The 18,337-nt window shown below is 36.2% G+C and overlaps 1 protein-coding gene across 2 annotated transcripts in view; it reads right to left on the reverse strand.

Annotated features, from left to right (window-relative positions):
• Positions 1-1,988: 1,988 nt before the first annotated feature.
• LOC149834769 (AP-5 complex subunit zeta-1) overlaps positions 1,989-18,337 on the reverse strand; it is a 116,818-nt gene continuing 100,469 nt past the window's right edge. For both annotated transcript variants that reach the window (XM_090011539.1, XM_090011540.1), the window contains 4 exons: positions 3,092-3,219; positions 2,834-2,993; positions 2,559-2,763; positions 1,989-2,341 (listed from right to left, as the gene is read on the reverse strand). In XM_090011539.1, coding sequence (XP_089867665.1) covers positions 2,292-2,341; positions 2,559-2,763; positions 2,834-2,993; positions 3,092-3,219 — 543 coding nt within the window. In that variant the 3' untranslated portion in view covers positions 1,989-2,291. The remainder of the gene's footprint in view (positions 2,342-2,558; positions 2,764-2,833; positions 2,994-3,091; positions 3,220-18,337) is intronic.

Genomic DNA, 18,337 nt, shown 5'->3' on the forward strand with positions numbered 1-18,337 from the left:
AATTGCAAAACTCATTAATTAGCTTTTAATAAAAAGATAATGAATAAGGACAATGTAATATACATTCTAGGGTCTCCCATCTGGAGAATTCTGGGGTCTCCCATCTGGAGAACGGGGATCTTAGAGATCCGGTCTTGGGAAGACTATGAAGATACAAAAACTTTGTATACTTTATTTTGTCTCATGAACCCGATATTGAGGTTCTTTCTCCTAGTCACGGTTTTAGGAAGAGTCTGTCACTTGACCTGGGGGTGGTGTGTTTGACACAATTGTTGTTTTGGTACCAAAAAAGTGACATTTGTGAGTGTGGGGTGTCTCTGGTGTCCTCGACATTAGATGTAGAGGTCTAATGTTTCGATGGATGATGTTGTTTTCTTATATCGATCAAAGGCTAAGTTTGAAACTCAATAATAAAATACAAATTGTGTGCTAAACTACCCTGAAAACCTAACTTGACCTCAAAAATTTTATCCGTTTGGTGTATCCGCAAACAACGATAATTAAAAAGAGAAACTTAAATTATATGCATTTAATAGGACATGCATATAGAAAAAAAACTTTAAGTAAATATAATAAAGTATTCATGTATTGCATATAAATCATGCATATTCATACTATGCATATTATACTTGTTCGTTTAATTATTACATAATGGTGACTGTATAATGTTTAATTTCTAATGCATGCTAAATGTCTTACTTAAATTGTGATCTCTGATGTTACTTAATGTTCTCTCCTGCATAAAAATTATTTCTTGTTGCATGAAGGCTTAATTGAAATTATGAAGTCATAATTGCTTTCCTCTAAATGATTGCATAAACTCTTATTTGTATTCATTATGCTCACTTGTTTCATTGAAAGTACATGTGCTCAAGATTTCGATTCTAGCACCCTACTTCTATGATTTTTCGCAATCACAGGTGATCAGTGAAGCGACTGATTTCTGAGAGAGTTACGAGTGTCACATTCTTGCTGAACGGTTCACAAAAAAGCAGTGTGGCTTAATTTTTCATTATTTACTTTTATGTTATTTAAATAATTCTGATATGTCGCTTGCAATTATTGCTTAAACATTCTTTCTTTCAAATAAATGAATAATAGTTTAGTTTGGTATGGGTGATAAATGTAAATTCTATTATGGTGTATTTGATTATCCAATTGAGAGTGAAACTATAAAGTCCTCGGATCTCTAAAAATATTTCCGCAATGATTTAAAAAAAATTGCATTTTCAAGAAGTATGAGTTGGGGTCGTTACGATTCTCAAATCGGATATGGTTATAACTGGACAAAACGACATGGACCACAATCAGTGGGTGTACATGGGAATCAAGCCAACGCATTCCAACCTGTTTTAAGCTCAGCGCACTTGCATTTGGCAGTCTCTCAGACATGCTCTAACCAAAAAGTGCAAATTACCTCCTTTGTACATGGCAGTACGCCATTGAATAGGTTGATTTAAAAACAAAACATCTTCGCAAGATAATTCGCACAGTAGACGTTGCGAAAAAGCAACAGATGCACCATTTACTCCAATGAAAGTAGTGTACAAAACACGATAAGGAACTATGCACAAAGCAGTCAGAACATAACACGTTCAGAAATCTCACCTTTCAAAACTCATAGACCCCACCAGGAACCTCTCTCTCTCTCTCTCTCTCTCTCTCTCTCTCTCTCTCTCTCTCTCTCTCTCTCTCTCTCTCTCTCTCTCTATATATATATATATATATATATATATATATATATATATATATATATGTGTGTGTGTGTGTGTGTGTGTGTGTGTGTGTGTGCGCGTGTATAAAGTGAATAAGTTGCCATTTCGTTTCAAAGGATAGGAGAAAGCGACATTCATAATATTGAATTCATGAGTTATCGTGCTGAACATGATCAGCCATAGGATGTTGGACTGTTAGAGTGAATACTTTCTCAAGAATCCAAGACAAGCACGGTATCCCTTTGCTTTTTCTGTTTAGCATGAGAAAGAAACTTGCCAAGAAAAGTTTTTAATCTAATTCAGAGGGGAATGGCCTTTTTGTGTGAAAACAGTATCATCAAAAGCTGGCACCTCCGGTTCCCAGATTTGAAGAAGAGTGTCAACATGAGGAGATACTCGATTTATCAGGATAACAAGAGAACTCTTTCATCCCAATTGAAACACAAATGGCAAGAAAAACAACTCTTAATCCACAGCAAAAAGGCAAATTAGGATACAAATAAGAAACCAGATATTGGCCAAACTAAGAAACAGAAGATAGAAACATCCATAGCAATAGTCCGACCATATTAAGAATCACTGGCTAGGAAAGACATCTGAGAAGGAAAAATCGTGAAATGGTGGGCCTGCAACACAATAAGATAGTGTTTATTAGTTGGACCAAGAAATCTAACACCAATCTGAATGATACTTCGGCAACAACAAACATCGCCCACAGAAGCGAAAGGAAGAACATGCAAATTGCTGGGTCTAACACAAGGATGATTGCTAATGACACTGAAGAGGTTTCTAATGGATTGAAATTTGATGCAAGAATATTCTTCATTTTTCCCTTATACTTGCCTTCTTGTTCGCTTAGAATATAAAATGGAATATGAGCTACCATCTTTGAACCTCCTTCACTCCAGTTAACAGTTCCAGGGCTTTGACGACAACCACTAACAGGACCCAGTACAGACAAGCAGATAGCAGGTTCATTCATTAACCCCAAATAGTCACGTGCACGCCTCCAAACACGCATGTCCAAAGAATTGTGAGATCGAGCAACCTACAATAGAGTGTACGAATCACCAAATTCAAACTAGGTTTTAACATGTCCATGTCAGATTCAAACCAACCTTGGCAAGACAAACACGGGCCCTTGGAAGTAACTCCCGGTGGTGTGTAGCAAGCTTAGCTATAGCTGTTATGACAAAACAGAGAAGTCTCGCTTGTGATGACTTCCCAAAGATTGTTCCATCCGAGGTGATAGTGGGATCCTTGGCTAACCCAAGGCGACTGCATGAGGACAATGGCCCAGGAAGGGAAATTTCTTTAGTCAAACTCAACAAGAAAGAAATTAGATCAACTAAAACTTGGAATGTATCAATGACAACCTAGATGAGATGTTCTCATATAGAAGCAATTCTAAGCTCTCAAAAAGCTCTCTTGCAGTGTCTTTGTGAGATATTCCTCCACCCCCATGCTCGCCGATAGCCCAGCACAACTGCAATGCAAGCTCGGTCTGCAATAAGAAAAATGCCAAACACAAATAGATTGATTTAAGGAACAGCTGTAAAATTCATCAAGTTATATGCTACAAATAAGCAAAGAAATCACACACACATACAGAGCTATAATCTGCCCGTGATATATGTGTAACTTACAATAATGTTAATTTACAGTTCTCTTGCCACATGCGCACATGCAAACACACACACAGCTACAATTTTCCAATGATATATGTGTATTTTAAATTAATATTAATTTACAGTTCTCTTGCCCAATTGTGTTGCTTTGCATATTTCCAAACTTAATAATCATTATAGCATAATATCTAAACTATAAGAAAATTCATTGATGGCATAACACATAGCATAGCAACTAGGGCTGTCAACAGGACGGGTACCTGACCCATCAGTGTATTACCCGAACCCATCCATATAACAAATTGCTGCGTTCGGGTTTTTCCAGGCCACGAAAATGGAATCCCAAACCCAGACCTGCATAATTTCAGAAATTTACTTTTTACTGAAAATGCATATAAAATACTCATGTCGGATCGGGTACCTGGAAAAAATCATAACCCAAACCTGATCTGCATATCGCTCGGGTTCAGGTTCAGGCCGACCCGAATATTATTCGGGTCACTTTTCATGCACATACCCAGGAATTCAGTTTCAGGTCAGGTCAGGTACCCAGTACAAATCAGATCCATTGACAGCACTAATAGCAATGCATTGTTCATAATATCACTACAGGATAAAGACCTAGAAAAGACCTCCAAGAATGCCTGTGTAGTTTCTAGCCACCAAAGAGGGAAATATCGTTCAAAGGGAGTTGAGAAAAAGAAGGCACCAGAAGTGCATTAGGCACTTTAACTAAGATAGCAGAATCAGTTTCTTGGTCAAACTGAGCAGTCTGATTGAAGGATACACAGTCAACACCAGAACCGGAGTTGGAGCATATATGGCATAAAGAACTTGACAGGCAATGGTGACCATCAAGGATTCTTCCCAAGACAGACTTAATGCAAGATGCATCTCTCTTCAACAAAAAGAGCATCAAGCAATGGCTTCTATTGTTGTTGAGATCAATTGACTGCATCATCTTCTGATTGACATATGCATCTATTTATCTGTTTCTTATTTGCAATTTCCAGATAAATAAAATTATTATATCTATTTACGATGAGCATACATTTGAGGGTCATACCTGCTAAAATAGTCTATATATTTTTATACTTAACTGATATACATATATTTATACAATATACGTATATCAGGGGCATTTTGGTCATTTAACAGTATGTAATACAATACAGTCCAATAGTCTTTTTTGTTTTTTGTTTTCATTTTCTGTTTTTTTTGTTATGTCAGTCAAAATGACTATTGGAGAGGCAGTCAAACTAGTCGTTGGAGTGCCCCCAGCGGTCATAAATATGAATGTTGGAGGCAACTGCCTCCCTTTCAAATGTATGTGAGGCTCTATAAATAGTCTCACCCGTCTATGTAAAACATGTTTTTCTAAGCATATTGGCTATATACAAAAATATGTCTTTACATTGTGCTCTTGTGGAATTTGTGCCATTGTGCTCTTGTGGAATTCGTGTTTTAGTATATCTCTTTTATGAGATTGTTGTCGATCCATTAGAAACAATATATTTGTGCACTTGTGTAGCCCTTCGTTGGCAATGTGATTGTGCACATCTTGTTTCATTAGCTCTGGGCTCTTAAAGTGTTGAAAGTTATCTTGGAATTGCTCTTTTTATGGTAGTGCTCTTCAATCTTTAGTCTTCATACACAAGCCTTCTTCATTATGAGAGAAAGAGATTTCGCCTTCGTCATCTCCTACAAGCTCAACAAAAGCAACTATTTGATGTGGGCTACCGCAATGAAAAATCACATCAAAGGTAAAAAGCTTTGGGGGTTTATTAGTGGAACCACTAATGAACCTCAACTTAAATTAACAAGAAAAGAAAAAGATCAAGTCAAAGCTCTATCCGAAGAAGAAAAAGAGAAAGCTTTACCAGAATACTAAAACAAGTTGAAAAATTGAAAAGCTAGCAATGCTCAAATACTCTCATGGTTCATGAATACTAAGGAGTTCAAGATCATCACCAACATCATCAAATTTAAAAAAGCATTTGATGTATGGATCTTCCTAAAGAGCACATTCATTCAAAAAGATATGACTAGGCTATATTATCTTCAAGACAAGGTACGTAATACCAAACAAGGAGATAAAAGTGTAAGAGACTTTTATGGTATCTTATCTCCTATTTAGGATGAACTAGCTATGTTAGAACCAAAATGAGAAGGTTTGGCTATTGAGATGAGAAAATTACAAGTTGAAAGAGAAAATCTTCTCTTTTTTATATGGTCTCCGATCGGAATTTGAGCAAGTTAGGTCCTCCTTGCTTCATAGGACTTCGGCTCCTTTTATAAGTGAGGCTCTTGCTCAAATTTGTCAGGAAGAAACTGTAAGACTTTGTATTTCCAGTCACGGCAACCTTCAGCGGAGAAAGAGGAAGAGAAAGATAGGAGGTTGCTGCATAGAATAGGTCAATATCGTGACCTAGAGAAGTGTTTATATACAGTGTTTTACAAAAATAGTATGGACGATAATGTCCCTGATTATAAATACAAAATACAAGTATATGCACATATGCAAATTAGAAACTAAAGTATGGATCTGAATCGGATGTAAATCCAGAACCATAACACGCCATCTTTAACAGCCTCCCTCAAGTTGTGCATGATCTTCAATCATGGACAACTTGCTTTTTAAGAACCAAAAATTATATTTGGTTAGCCCCTTTGTAAACATATCAACCACTTGATCTTCAGTGCTCAATTTCTTTCTCTTCAACCTTTTACCTGACAAAATGTTGAGCTATCTCGATATGTTTAGTACGACTATGATGAATGGGATTAAAAGAAATATTTATCGCACTTTGATTGTCAAACAATAATAATGATCTTGAGATAGGTTCTCTCAATTCTGTTAGCAAGTGTCTAACCCACGTAGTTTCTGTTGTAGCCACTGCCATGGAATGATATTCAGCCTCAGTACTAGATCTGGCAACAACCTTATGTTTTCTACTACTCCAAGATACAATGTTGCTGCCAAGAAATATACAATAGCCTAAAACTGACCTTTTCTCATCTGGATCTCCTGCCCAATCCGTATTTGTATAGATAAAGATTTTATGAGCCCCATTATCTATAAGATTCCTCTTGTAAACAAGTTCATCTCCTACCGTACCCTTTAAGTATCTCAATATCCGTTTAACTGCATCCATGTGCCCAGTTTGAGGTTCATGCATAAATTGAGACACTTGATTTACAGAATAGACAATGTCAGGTCTAATGAAGGTAAGGTACTGGAGCATTCCAACTATACTTCGGTATCTGGTGGAATCATCATATAAGTCTCCATCATGGGAACTCAACTTCTGCTGTAAAATGCTCGAAGTAGCTAAAGGCTTGCAATCTTTCATCCCTACTCTACTTAACAAGTCAAGGGTATATTTATGTTGTGTTAGGGGTCAACACATTGTCTTTCTTGACAACTTCTATTCCATATGACTACAAGAGTTGCCCGTGATAATGATGTCATCTACATAAATCAATAAGAATGTGATTGTATGTTCATCCCTGAAGATAAAGAGTGAGTGATTAAGAGTGCATCTGCGAAAACCAAGATTTTGAACTTTGAGAGAAAAGCTATCAAACCAGGACCGTGATGCTTGTTTTAAACCATAAAGGGCTCTCTTTAATTTGCAGACATACGCCTTAGGATCTCCTTCCGCATATCCAAGTGGTTGTTCCATATAAACTTCTTCTTTAAGAGCCCCATGAAGGAAAGCATTTTTTACTTCTATCTGGCTCAATGTCCATTTGTGATGGACGGCTAGAGATAGTATGATACGAATTGTCCCCATCTTGACCACAGGACTAAAAGTCTCATCATAATCCTGACCATATTCTTGAGTGAAACCACGTGCAACAAGTCTTGCTTTGTGTCGTTCAATGCTCCCATCAAGTTTATACTTGATCTTATAAACCCACTTAGATCCCATAATGTTTCTATCATTGGGTCTGGGAACAACTTCCCATGTTTGGCATTCATGTAACGCTTCCATTTCATCATTCATTGCCTCTATCCACTTGTATGACTTTATTGCCTGATAGAAGGTAGTAGGTGAACCATCTTGCTTTTCAACCTGTGACAAAAATACAAAAATAATTGAAAATCCAGAGTGAAATTATCATAACTGACCCATCTCTGAATTGGGTATCGAATTATTTCTGATCTCCTAATAGAGGAATGATTTTCAGGTTCATCAACAATCACATCAGGAATGGTGGAAATATTTTTTGTTGCTCTTCTCGTATAGACTGGTCCTGAAAACTTCTCAATCTCCTTGGGCGGCAAATTGTCAATCTCGATTTGAGTTGTGCAAGAGGTTTCATTTGGTGCAAGAATAGCATGGTTGTTCCATATAAACTTCTTCTTTAAGAGCCCCATGAAGGAAAGCATTTTTTACTTCTATCTGGCTCAATGTCCATTTGTGATGGACGGCTAGAGATAGTATGATACGAATTGTCCCCATCTTGACCACAGGACTAAAAGTCTCATCATAATCCTGACCATATTCTTGAGTGAAACCACGTGCAACAAGTCTTGCTTTGTGTTGTTCAATGCTCCCATCAAGTTTATACTTGATCTTATAAACCCACTTAGATCCCATAATGTTTCTATCATTGGGTCTGGGAACAACTTCCCATGTTTGGCATTCATGTAACGCTTCCATTTCATCATTCATTGCCTCTATCCACTTGTATGACTTTATTGCCTGATAGAAGGTAGTAGGTGAACCATCTTGCTTTTCAACCTGTGACAAAAATACAAAAATAACTGAAAATCCAGAGTGAAATTATCATAACTGACCCATCTCTGAATTGAGTATCGAATTATTTCTGATCTCCTAATAGAGGAATGATTTTCAGGTTCATCAACAATCACATCAGGAATGGTGGAAATATTTTTTGTTGCTCTTCTCGTATAGACTGGTCCTGAAAACTTCTCAATCTCCTTGGGCGGCAAATTGTTAATCTCGATTTGAGTTGTGCAAGAGGTTTCATTTGGTGCAAGAATAGGCATGGGAGCAACACTGCAAGTAGATGAACACTCTCTGTTGATGTTAGTGAACAACTCGACATTCAACCATGGAGAATAAACTTCAACATTATGACACGTATTTTATAAAGAATGTCCATCTTCAAAATTCTGCTCATCAAAAACCACATTTCTAGAGATCTTAACATGCTTGGACAGAGGCTCGTAGCAACGATATCCCTTATAATCATCTGCATATCCCATAAATCTGCACTTAGAGGCTTTATCCTGAAACTTATTTCTTAATGATTTGTCAATATGCACATAGCAAATACAACCAAAAACTCGTAAATTATAATAATCTGGGTGTTGTCCAAAAAGAGTATAATAAGGTGATTTATTGGCTAAAATGACCATAGACAAACAATTTATAATATAAACCGCAGAGTGAAAAGCTTTTGTCCATAACTCAATAGGAATATGACTGGCATGCAACATGCTCATCGCACACTCAACAATGTGGCGGTGTTTCCGTTCAACCACAATATTCTGTTGCGGTGTGTGCGAGCAAGAAACTCTGCAACTTATTCCATTGTTTCGAAGAAAAGCAATAAAGTAATTTGAAGTATACTCACCTCCCCCATCACACTGAAAATTTCTAAAATTTGACAAAAATTGAGTTTTGACAAAGGCATGAAACGTTCTGAACAATTGAAGAACTTCAGATTTATGTTTCATGAAGTATATTCAGGTATAACGAGAATAACTATAAATGAAAACAACATAGTATCGACTTCCCGAAAAAGAACAGGTAGATGTAGGACCCCATACATCAGAATAGATAATGTCAAAAGGTCTTGAAGCTCTTTTATTAATTGAATTGAAAGAACATGACTCTTACACAATTGACAACTTGTGCATTTCTTATTATCAAAAATAGGACTCAAACTAGATGAGGAGATAAGATTATCTCTTACAAGCTTTTCAACAGAGGAACTACAGTGACCAAGTCGTATATGCCAAATATTTGACTTATTACATTTAGACATACTAAGAAGACATTTAGAAGAGGATTCATCGGACTCCAACGAAGGCTTCAAGACGACAAGAACAAAAACACGAACAAAAAGATCTTCCTTGAAGATATACATATTTCCTCGTCACTCCCCTTTAACGAACGTCTCCCTCGTTTGAAGGTCCTTAAAATACACAGAAGAGGGGGTAAATTCGACAGAAGAATGTGTATCATCAACAAGTTTGGAAACATAAATAATATTATTTTGATATTAGGAGCAAGTAGAACATTGGACAATTTAATGGATGAATTTAAGAAGGGTATTATGGCATTCCCAATGTGAGAAATGGAATGATGAGTTTCATCTCCAGTGACAATACTGCCGTTATCAAAATAAGGAGATAAGTTCGAGAGTTTACCTGCATCTCCCGTAACATGGGTGGTTGCCCCAGAATCTATATACCATACTCCCTGGTCATTTTGTGCTAGTCATCTTTGAAAGAGCTGCCAATAAAAGTTGTTGCATATCATCTCCACTAGATTTATTCCCATCAGTCTGCTTTTTTGACTGAATAATAGAATTCTTGCCTTTGTTCTGAGGGTTGAACCAACATTCAGCTTTAATGTGCCCCCTTTTTTGACAGAAGAAGCATGTGGGAATATTTCTTGGATTTCCTGCATGAGAATTAGGAGGCAGGTTTGGGGTAGGAAGCAATCCACGTCCCCCTTGCCCACCATATCGTCCTTGAGCTCTACCTCCGCGATGGTTATTTCCTCCACCACGACCTTGTCCATAAACCAGCCTAGTAGCCAAAACATTTTGTGAGTCAAGTTGCCCACCATCATCATCAGAAAGGTTCTTCAAACTGATCTCATGATGTAAAAGTTTAGCCCGTAAATCTTCAAAACTGGGTAAAACAGGCAAGCATGTGAGGGACGTATTAGAATATGGACCGGATATGGATCCAGTAGAGGATCCATATCTGATACAGCACATGCATGTTTTATATTTTAATCTAATATGTATTACTAATACAAGGTAGTTTCATCCATGTAAAATATTGTAACCCTATTAAGCTTAATGATGTATTAGTGCAGTCATTAAGAGAAAAGAGAGTGGTTGTCGATTCCCCAAGAAGAGTTTGTTCTCTCTCCTCACTCCTTTATTGATTTCTTCACAAAATACGCCAGCCCAAGGCAGTTTTTTCAGGACGTGACAAGAACATGATAGTCTGCTCCCAGTCCGCTTAAAACTTGTTGCACCTTATCTCTCTCTGAAATCGCACATCCAACAAGAGCCAACTGATCTGTGATGCTTTTTACCTTCTTCGGATATTCCATAACAGACAGGGTTCCCTTCTTTAATTGAGATATAAAACTTTTGCTTCTGACATTTGAGAATAAGTTTGAGCCAACATATTCCATAGTTCAGCGGTTGAACAATCATCTGAAATTGCAATCAGTATTTCCTGTGACAAAGTAGAAGTGATGTATACTGTTAAAATATGTATATATAAATATATATATACATATACTTATATATATATATATACATTTGTATATATATAAGTATATATATATATACATATATGTATATATATACATACATCTTTTTTTTATCCAAATACCCGATAGGGGTATTTTGGTAAATTATAATGTACTTTTTGTTTTTTTAGGTTTTTCTTTTCCTTTCTTTTATCTTTTTATTTTTCCTTTTTTCCCTTTTTTGTTTTATTGTATTTGAACCATTAAGGGGCCCCAACGGTCACATTTATAATCGTTGGGGCTCCCAACGACTAGAAGGGAGCCCCTTTATGGTCCCTCTTAACATGTTAGCTCCTCTATAAATAGAGAAACTCTCTCACTTGTAAAATAAGACTTTTTCAGCCCACTTTGTCTCTCTCTTCAATAATATCAGTTTTTGCCTTTTAGGCACTTTACCCCTTAGTGGGTTATTTGGGCATTCTACGTGCTTGTGTTATTGGCTCTTGGTTTGACTCTTTCTAAGAGATCTTTTTGGATTGTTGGTGCTTCCGTTATTTTCATTACATGGTATCAAAGCCATTGGATTTTCAATATTCTTGAAAGATCGTTGGGGTTCTTCATTTTCTATCATTTCCGTCATCAATGGAGCATGAATCAAGAGTTGAGCTTTCCTTCAAACTCAATGGCACAAACTATCTCATGTGGGCTTCGGCAATGGAAAATCATCTAAGAGGTAAGAAGTTGCGGGGCTTTGTGATGGACACCACTCTTGAACCTAAATTAAAGCTCACAAAAATTGGAGGAGGTGTTGAAAAATCCCTAGATGGTGATGACCGCATCAAAGCCATTAATGAGCATCAATCCAAGGTAGAAGATTGGGAAAGTAATCATGCCAAAATTTTGGCATGATTTATGAATGTTGATATTAAGAATTGTGCCAACATTGCGAAGTTTAGGAGAGCCAACGAAGCATGGTTCTTCCTTAAGGGTATGTATACCCAAAAAGATCTAGCTAGACAAATTTTTTTATCAAGAAAAAATTAGATCTACTAGACAAGCGGACACGAGTGTCCGTGATTATTTTAGTGCTTTAACCCCTCTTTGGGATGAACTTGCTCTTCTTAAGCCCAAGTGGATAGCTCCGAAAGATATTGAGCTTAGAAGAGAACAAATTGAAAAAGAGCATTTCTTTCAATTTCTTCATGGGCTTAGGCCCAAATTTGAACAAGTTAGGGCATCTCTTCTTCATAGAAGTAAAGTCTTACTTATTGAAGATGCTCTTGCCGAAGTATGCCAAGAGGAAACTCGTCTTGGCATAAGTCTTAAAAATGATGAAATTTTGGTCGTTAGTAGGCCCGGGAACCAATGTAAAAGCTTATAGACCACCTCATTTTTCAAAAAACAATGGGCATAGAAAGGGAGTGATTTGTCACTATTGTAATGAACCGGGCATATTAAGCCGGTTTGTCCTAAGCTTAAAGGAAAGGTGGTCCCGATTGGAGATAACACTCCAAAGAAGGAAGAAGAAAATATTAATGGAGGACATATCAAAGAAACTCTTTGCCAAATTTTCGAAGCCCTCCAACATCTTCTCAAGACTTCTTCAACATCGACTTCTGGAGCCGCCATAGCTTATTCATCATCACCTCCAGGTATGTGGATACTAGACTCTGGTGCTTCTTTTCACATGACATCTCACAAAAATTCTCTTTCAAATGTTTTTTCCAACCCTAAGTCTTCGTTCAACGGCCGATGGGACTTCTTTAAAAATTAAAAGTATTGGAACACTTGACTCAAAATCCTCTCAAAATTTTTTTGTTCTTAAAGTAAGAGTTGTCCCAAAAGTTAACTTAAACCTCTTTTCGGTCTCCCAAATTACTGATCATGGTTGCCAAGCCTCTTTCTCACCTAAAGATTGCATTGTGCAGGATCTCCAGTCAGGGAAACTGATTGGGCAAGGCCATAGGAGGGGCGATCTTTATTTTATGGATTTTTTTACCTTTCATCCAAGTCATTTTGTAATTTTGTAAATGTCAAAAGTATTGAGGTTTGGCATAAGAGACTTGGTCATCCAAAATTTTTGAAGATGTCTCTTTTTCCTTTTTTGGACAATACTTGTAAAGACAAACACATGACTTGTAAAGATTGCATTTGGGGAAATCCAAAGCCATTCTATTTTCTCAAAGAAATTATGTTCCTACACGGCCGTTTGAACTTGTTCATTCCGATGTATGGGGTCCCTCTCCTGTTGTATCTAAAGGAGGTTTCTCACATTACGTTGTCTTTATTGACGATTTTACTCTATTTACATGGATTTACTTCCTAAACCGAAAATCTGAGGTTTTCTCATTTTTTAAAGAATTTCATGCAATGATTAAAAATCAATTTTTAGGAAACCTGTCTATTCTTAGATCCGACTCGGGAGGAGAATACATGTCCAATGAGTTTTAAAAATATTTGAGAGAAAATGGAATTTTTCATTAACGTTCTTGTCCTAACACTCCGCAACAAAATGGTCTTGCGAAAAGAAAGCATAGACACATAATAGAGACAACAATAACTCTATTAGTTTCCAAAAATATTCCAAAGTCTTTTTGGGCAGAAGTTGTTCTAATGTCAACATATTTAATTAATAGAATGCCCTCGACCTCTTTGAAAAATCTTTCTCCGTTTGAAAAACTTTACAATATGTCTCCTGACTATAAAAGACTAAGAGTTTTTGGATGTAAGTGTTTTGTTCTAACCCACAAAAACGATAAACTTTCTCCAAGGGCAATTGAATGTATTTTCTTAGGATATGGTGATAAACAAAAAGGTTACCGTTGTTTTGACCTATTAAATAAAAAATTTTATATTTCAAAAGATGTCGCTTTTCTAGAAGAAGAAAATGGTTTTTTGCATAACCTAAATGAAAATGTTGATTATTCTTTTTTGTTTGACTTGTTACCTCAAGAAAAATGCATAGACGATCATGTTGAAACTATTGAACCTCCTGAAGTTGCCATTGAGGATCATATTGAACCTCAAAATGATGAGCAACATGATCTACATGAAAACCTAAATAAAAATATAACAAGTCATACACAAGTTTATACTAGAAGAAATGAAAATAATCTTCCTCGTGCCCTTGAAAAATTCTCTCAAAACGAATCGTTAGAAGAATCCTCTCAAAGGAAATCAAATCGTATTTCTAAAAAACCTAATTGATTTGTATCTTATGATTTTTTTTCTCCAAATTTTCGAGCTTGTTTGTTAGCCCTTCATTCCTTCCATGAACCATCCCATTATAATGATGTCAACCAATATGCCCATTGGAATGAAGCAATGGAACTTGAACTTAATGCAATTAATAAAGCACAAACTTGAGAAATCATTGATCCCCTTAATGGCAAGAAACCCATTGGATGTAGATGGGTTTTCAAAGTAAAAACTAAAAGTGATGGTTCTTTAGAAAGATTTAAGGCTTGACTAGTAGCCAAAGGATATGCCCAAGAATATGGGGTGGATTATGATGAGACTTTTACACCTGTTGCTCGAATGACTAGTGTTCGAGCCCTTATTGCAATAGCCTCTATTAAAAAATGACTCATTTTTCAACTGGATGTCAAGAATGTCTTTTTAAATGGAGAATTGGGTGAAAAAGTTCATATGGAACCACCTCTGAGCATGAATTTAAATGGTAAAATTTTGAAATTAAAAAAGGCGTTATATGGTCTTAAGCAAGCTCTCAAAGCTTGGTATGACAAGTTTAGTAATGTATTAATCGGTTTGGGTTTTATTTCTTGTTATACTGACACTGCTTTTTTTGTTAAGAAAACAGGTGACTCTATTGTTGTTCTACTCCTGTATGTTGATGATATGATCATCACTGGAAGTGACAAAAAGGGAGTAAATGATGTTAAGTCTATGCTAAAGAAAACCTTTGATATGTCTGACTTGGGGTTTTTGAGATATTTTTTAGGTATTGAAGTGGCGTATTCTCCTCGAGGATATATTCTATCTCAAATGAAATTAGCAGCAGACATCTGTACCAAATCAAGAGTTTCAGATGAAAAGAAAGTGGAAACTCCTGAAGTTGTAAATGCAAAGTTGAGACTTGAGGATGGTGTTCTTGAAGATCCTACCCCCTATCGGCAATTGATTGGATCTCTTACTTACTTATCCATCACCTGTCCGTATATTACTAATGCGGTTCATGCTGCAAGTCAATTTCAGCATGCTCCTACTACTGTTCACATGGTGGTCGTAATGTGAATTGTGTGATATATCAAGAACTCCATCTCCAAAGGGCTTTTCTTATCCTCTTCTTCATCTTTTGAATTAACTGCTTATACTGATGCTGATTGGGGGGGAAATCCCAATGATCGAATCTCAACTACTGGTTTTTGCATTTTTTTAGGAGATTCCCCCATTTTGTGAAGATGTAAGAAGCAGCAAAAAGTTTCTCTATCATCCACTGAAGCTGAATATCGGGTCATGGCGATGACAATTATGGAAATTCTGTGGCTTAGAAGTCTCCTCTGTGACATGGGCATCCTCATTTCTTCTACCACCAAGATGTGTTGTGATAACAAGAGCGCGATCTACATCGCAAGCAATCATACTTTCCACGAGCGTACCAAGCATATTGAAATGGATTGCCACTATGTTCGAGACGAATTTCTCAGAGGAACTATCACACTACCATATGTTACTTCAGAATATCAGTTGGCTGACTTCTTCACCAAAGCGCTTTCGACTCTGCGTTTTATGTTTCTTCTTGGCAAACTTTCGGTCTTCTCCCCGTAAAGTTTGAGGAGGCGTGTTAAAATATGTATATATATATATATATATATATATATATATATATATATATATATATATCTTTTTTTATCCAAATACCCGATATGGGTATTTTGGTAAATTATAATGTACTTTTTGTTTTTTGTGTTTTTCTTTTCCTTTCTTTTATCTTTTTTTTTTCTTTTTTGTTTTATTGTATTTGAACCATTAAGAGGCCCCACCCATCTAGTCGTTGGGGCCCCAACCGTCACATTTATGATCGTTGGGGCTCCCAACGACTAAAAGGGAGCCCCTTTGTGGTTCCTCTTAACATGTTAGCTCCTCTATAAATAGAGGAGCTCTCTCACTTGTAAAATAAGGCTTTTTCAGCCCACTTTGTCTCTCTCTTCAATAATATCATTTTTTGCCTTTTAGGCACTTTGCCCCTAAGTGGGTTATATAGGCATTCTACGTGCTTGTGTTATTGGCTCTTGGTTTAACTATTTCTAAGAGATCTTTTTGGATTGTTGGTGCTTCCGTTATTTTCATTACAGTATGCGACTAGTGCTTGGTCTCTTTTCATCCAAGCTGTGAAGTCAGGATTTTGAATAATCCGAGATGAAACAACTCATTTATCATCATGTATTTCCTGCGTGATAAATTGAAGTGGGGCTAGAGTTGATCCATCTAGATGCCCAGAAAGATCTTGACTTCGTATGAAGGAAATTATTTGTCTTTTCTAAGTCAAGAAATTTGAATGGTTGAGTTTTTCAGATACAAGTTGACTCAGAAAGCTAGAGGAAAGACCAGAATGAGTAGAAGACAAATCCATATGTTTTAATTATGGATTGCGAACTTTTCGATGCGGTTGGAGTATGGATCCCGTGCCTTTTTTTTTTGAAAAATTAGTTCTAGTTATGTACCAGAACCATAGCACAGGTCCTTATGACGCCCAGTATTTCAGAACAATGGATTACGAGGTTCCAAAAAAAATGACGTCTTTTGTAAAAAAAAAATTATCAACCCAACATCAATAAGATGTAGAACTTCTGTTGTGAAATACAGTAGTCTCGATAAAAAAAAATTAAGAGATTAGGAGAGAATAACGAAAATAATGTTAGAAGAAAAGTATACTTAACCGAAACGATTTTTAGAAGAAAGGATATTTGGCAGATTAAGGCAATAGAAGAGAGAACAGATCAGTTTGACGCAATTTGGTTTTGTGAGAACAAGAAAAAGGATTAGGGTAAGAAGAACGATTAGAGGTTTGACGTGATTCAAGTATAGATCAGAAAAGAAAACAATACCAGATCTGATATGATCAGATTTGTTTTAGACTGGATGCAGATCTGAGAGAATATGGAGAAAGCCCAGATCTAAAATTCAGATCTGACGTAAAACAGAAGGGAAAAGAAGAAAATGAAAAGGATGAACAGAAGAAGGGAGAGAAGAAATATGAAGCTAACCTTAGTGAGCGTGGATCGGTTCAACTCGCTCTGATACCATGAAAGACTTTGTATTTTCAGCCACGTCAACCTTCAGCAGAGAAAGAGGAAGAGAAAGACAGGAGGTTGCTGCACAAAATAGGTCAATATCGTGACCTAGAGAAGTTGTGTTTATATACAGTGTTTTACAAAAATACTATGGACGATAATGTCCCTAATTACAAATACAAAATACAAGTATATGCACATGTGAAAATTAGAAACTAAAGTATGGATCTGGACCGAATGTAAATCCAAAACCATAACACGCCATCTTTAACAGAAACAAGACTTCGAATGCACAAGTCTAATGACGAGGTTCTTGCTGTATCAAGACCCGAAAATTTTATAAAAACTTATAAACCACCTCATTTTGAAAGAAAATTCAATGGAGGATATAATGGAAGAGGATACAAGAGTAAAATTACTTGTCATTATTGTAAAGAACCGAAGCATATAAGACCGGATTGTCCCAAGCTAAAAAAAGTGGTCATCATAAGTGAAGAACCTTAAGAATCAAAGAAAGGGAGTAACTTCAATGATTTAACAATTGCCTAAATAGCAGAGGTCGTCTCACAAATTCTAAAAGTCACTTCTTCTACATCTGGTGTCGTCATCTCCTCTTCTTTTCTTTCGGGTAAGACTTCTTGGATTTTGGATTCGGGAGCCTCTTTTCACATGATACATCATGAGTCTCTATTATCCGATTGCATTAATTCATATTTTTCATGTGTGTCAACCGCCGATGATACTTCTTTGAAAGTTAAAAGTATAGGAAAACTCAACAATATTTCAAAAAAAAATTGTTCCAAATGTGAGGGTTATTTCAAAATTAGATTTAAACATTATTTTGATATCTCAAATTTCTGATTATGGGTGTAAAGTATTCTCATCTAAAGCTTGTTGGGTGCAGGATCTCCAGTCAGATAAGTTGATTGGGCAACGCTATAGAAAAGGAAATCTTTACTATATGGATTCCTTATGCTTACCTAAAAACTCTTTTTGTAATCATATCAAAGAAATTAATTTAGATCTTTGACATAAAAGATTAGGACACCCAAGTATATCCAAATTATCTCATTTTCCATTTTTGAAAAAATTTTGTAAGGATAAAAATTTTGTACGTGAAGATTGTAAAAATGCAAATGATGCATTTTGGATCTAGAACTTCCTTGACTAATGAATTCTTTGAATTAATGCATTTGGATGTATGGGGTCCCGCTCCCGTTATGTCAAAAGGTGGTTATTCATATTATGTTACATTCATAGATGAT

The sequence above is a fragment of the Nuphar pumila genome, chromosome 6 (assembly GCF_984573655.1).
Source record: "Nuphar pumila chromosome 6, dmNupPumi1.hap1.1, whole genome shotgun sequence".
Lineage (NCBI taxonomy): Eukaryota > Viridiplantae > Streptophyta > Magnoliopsida > Nymphaeales > Nymphaeaceae > Nuphar > Nuphar pumila.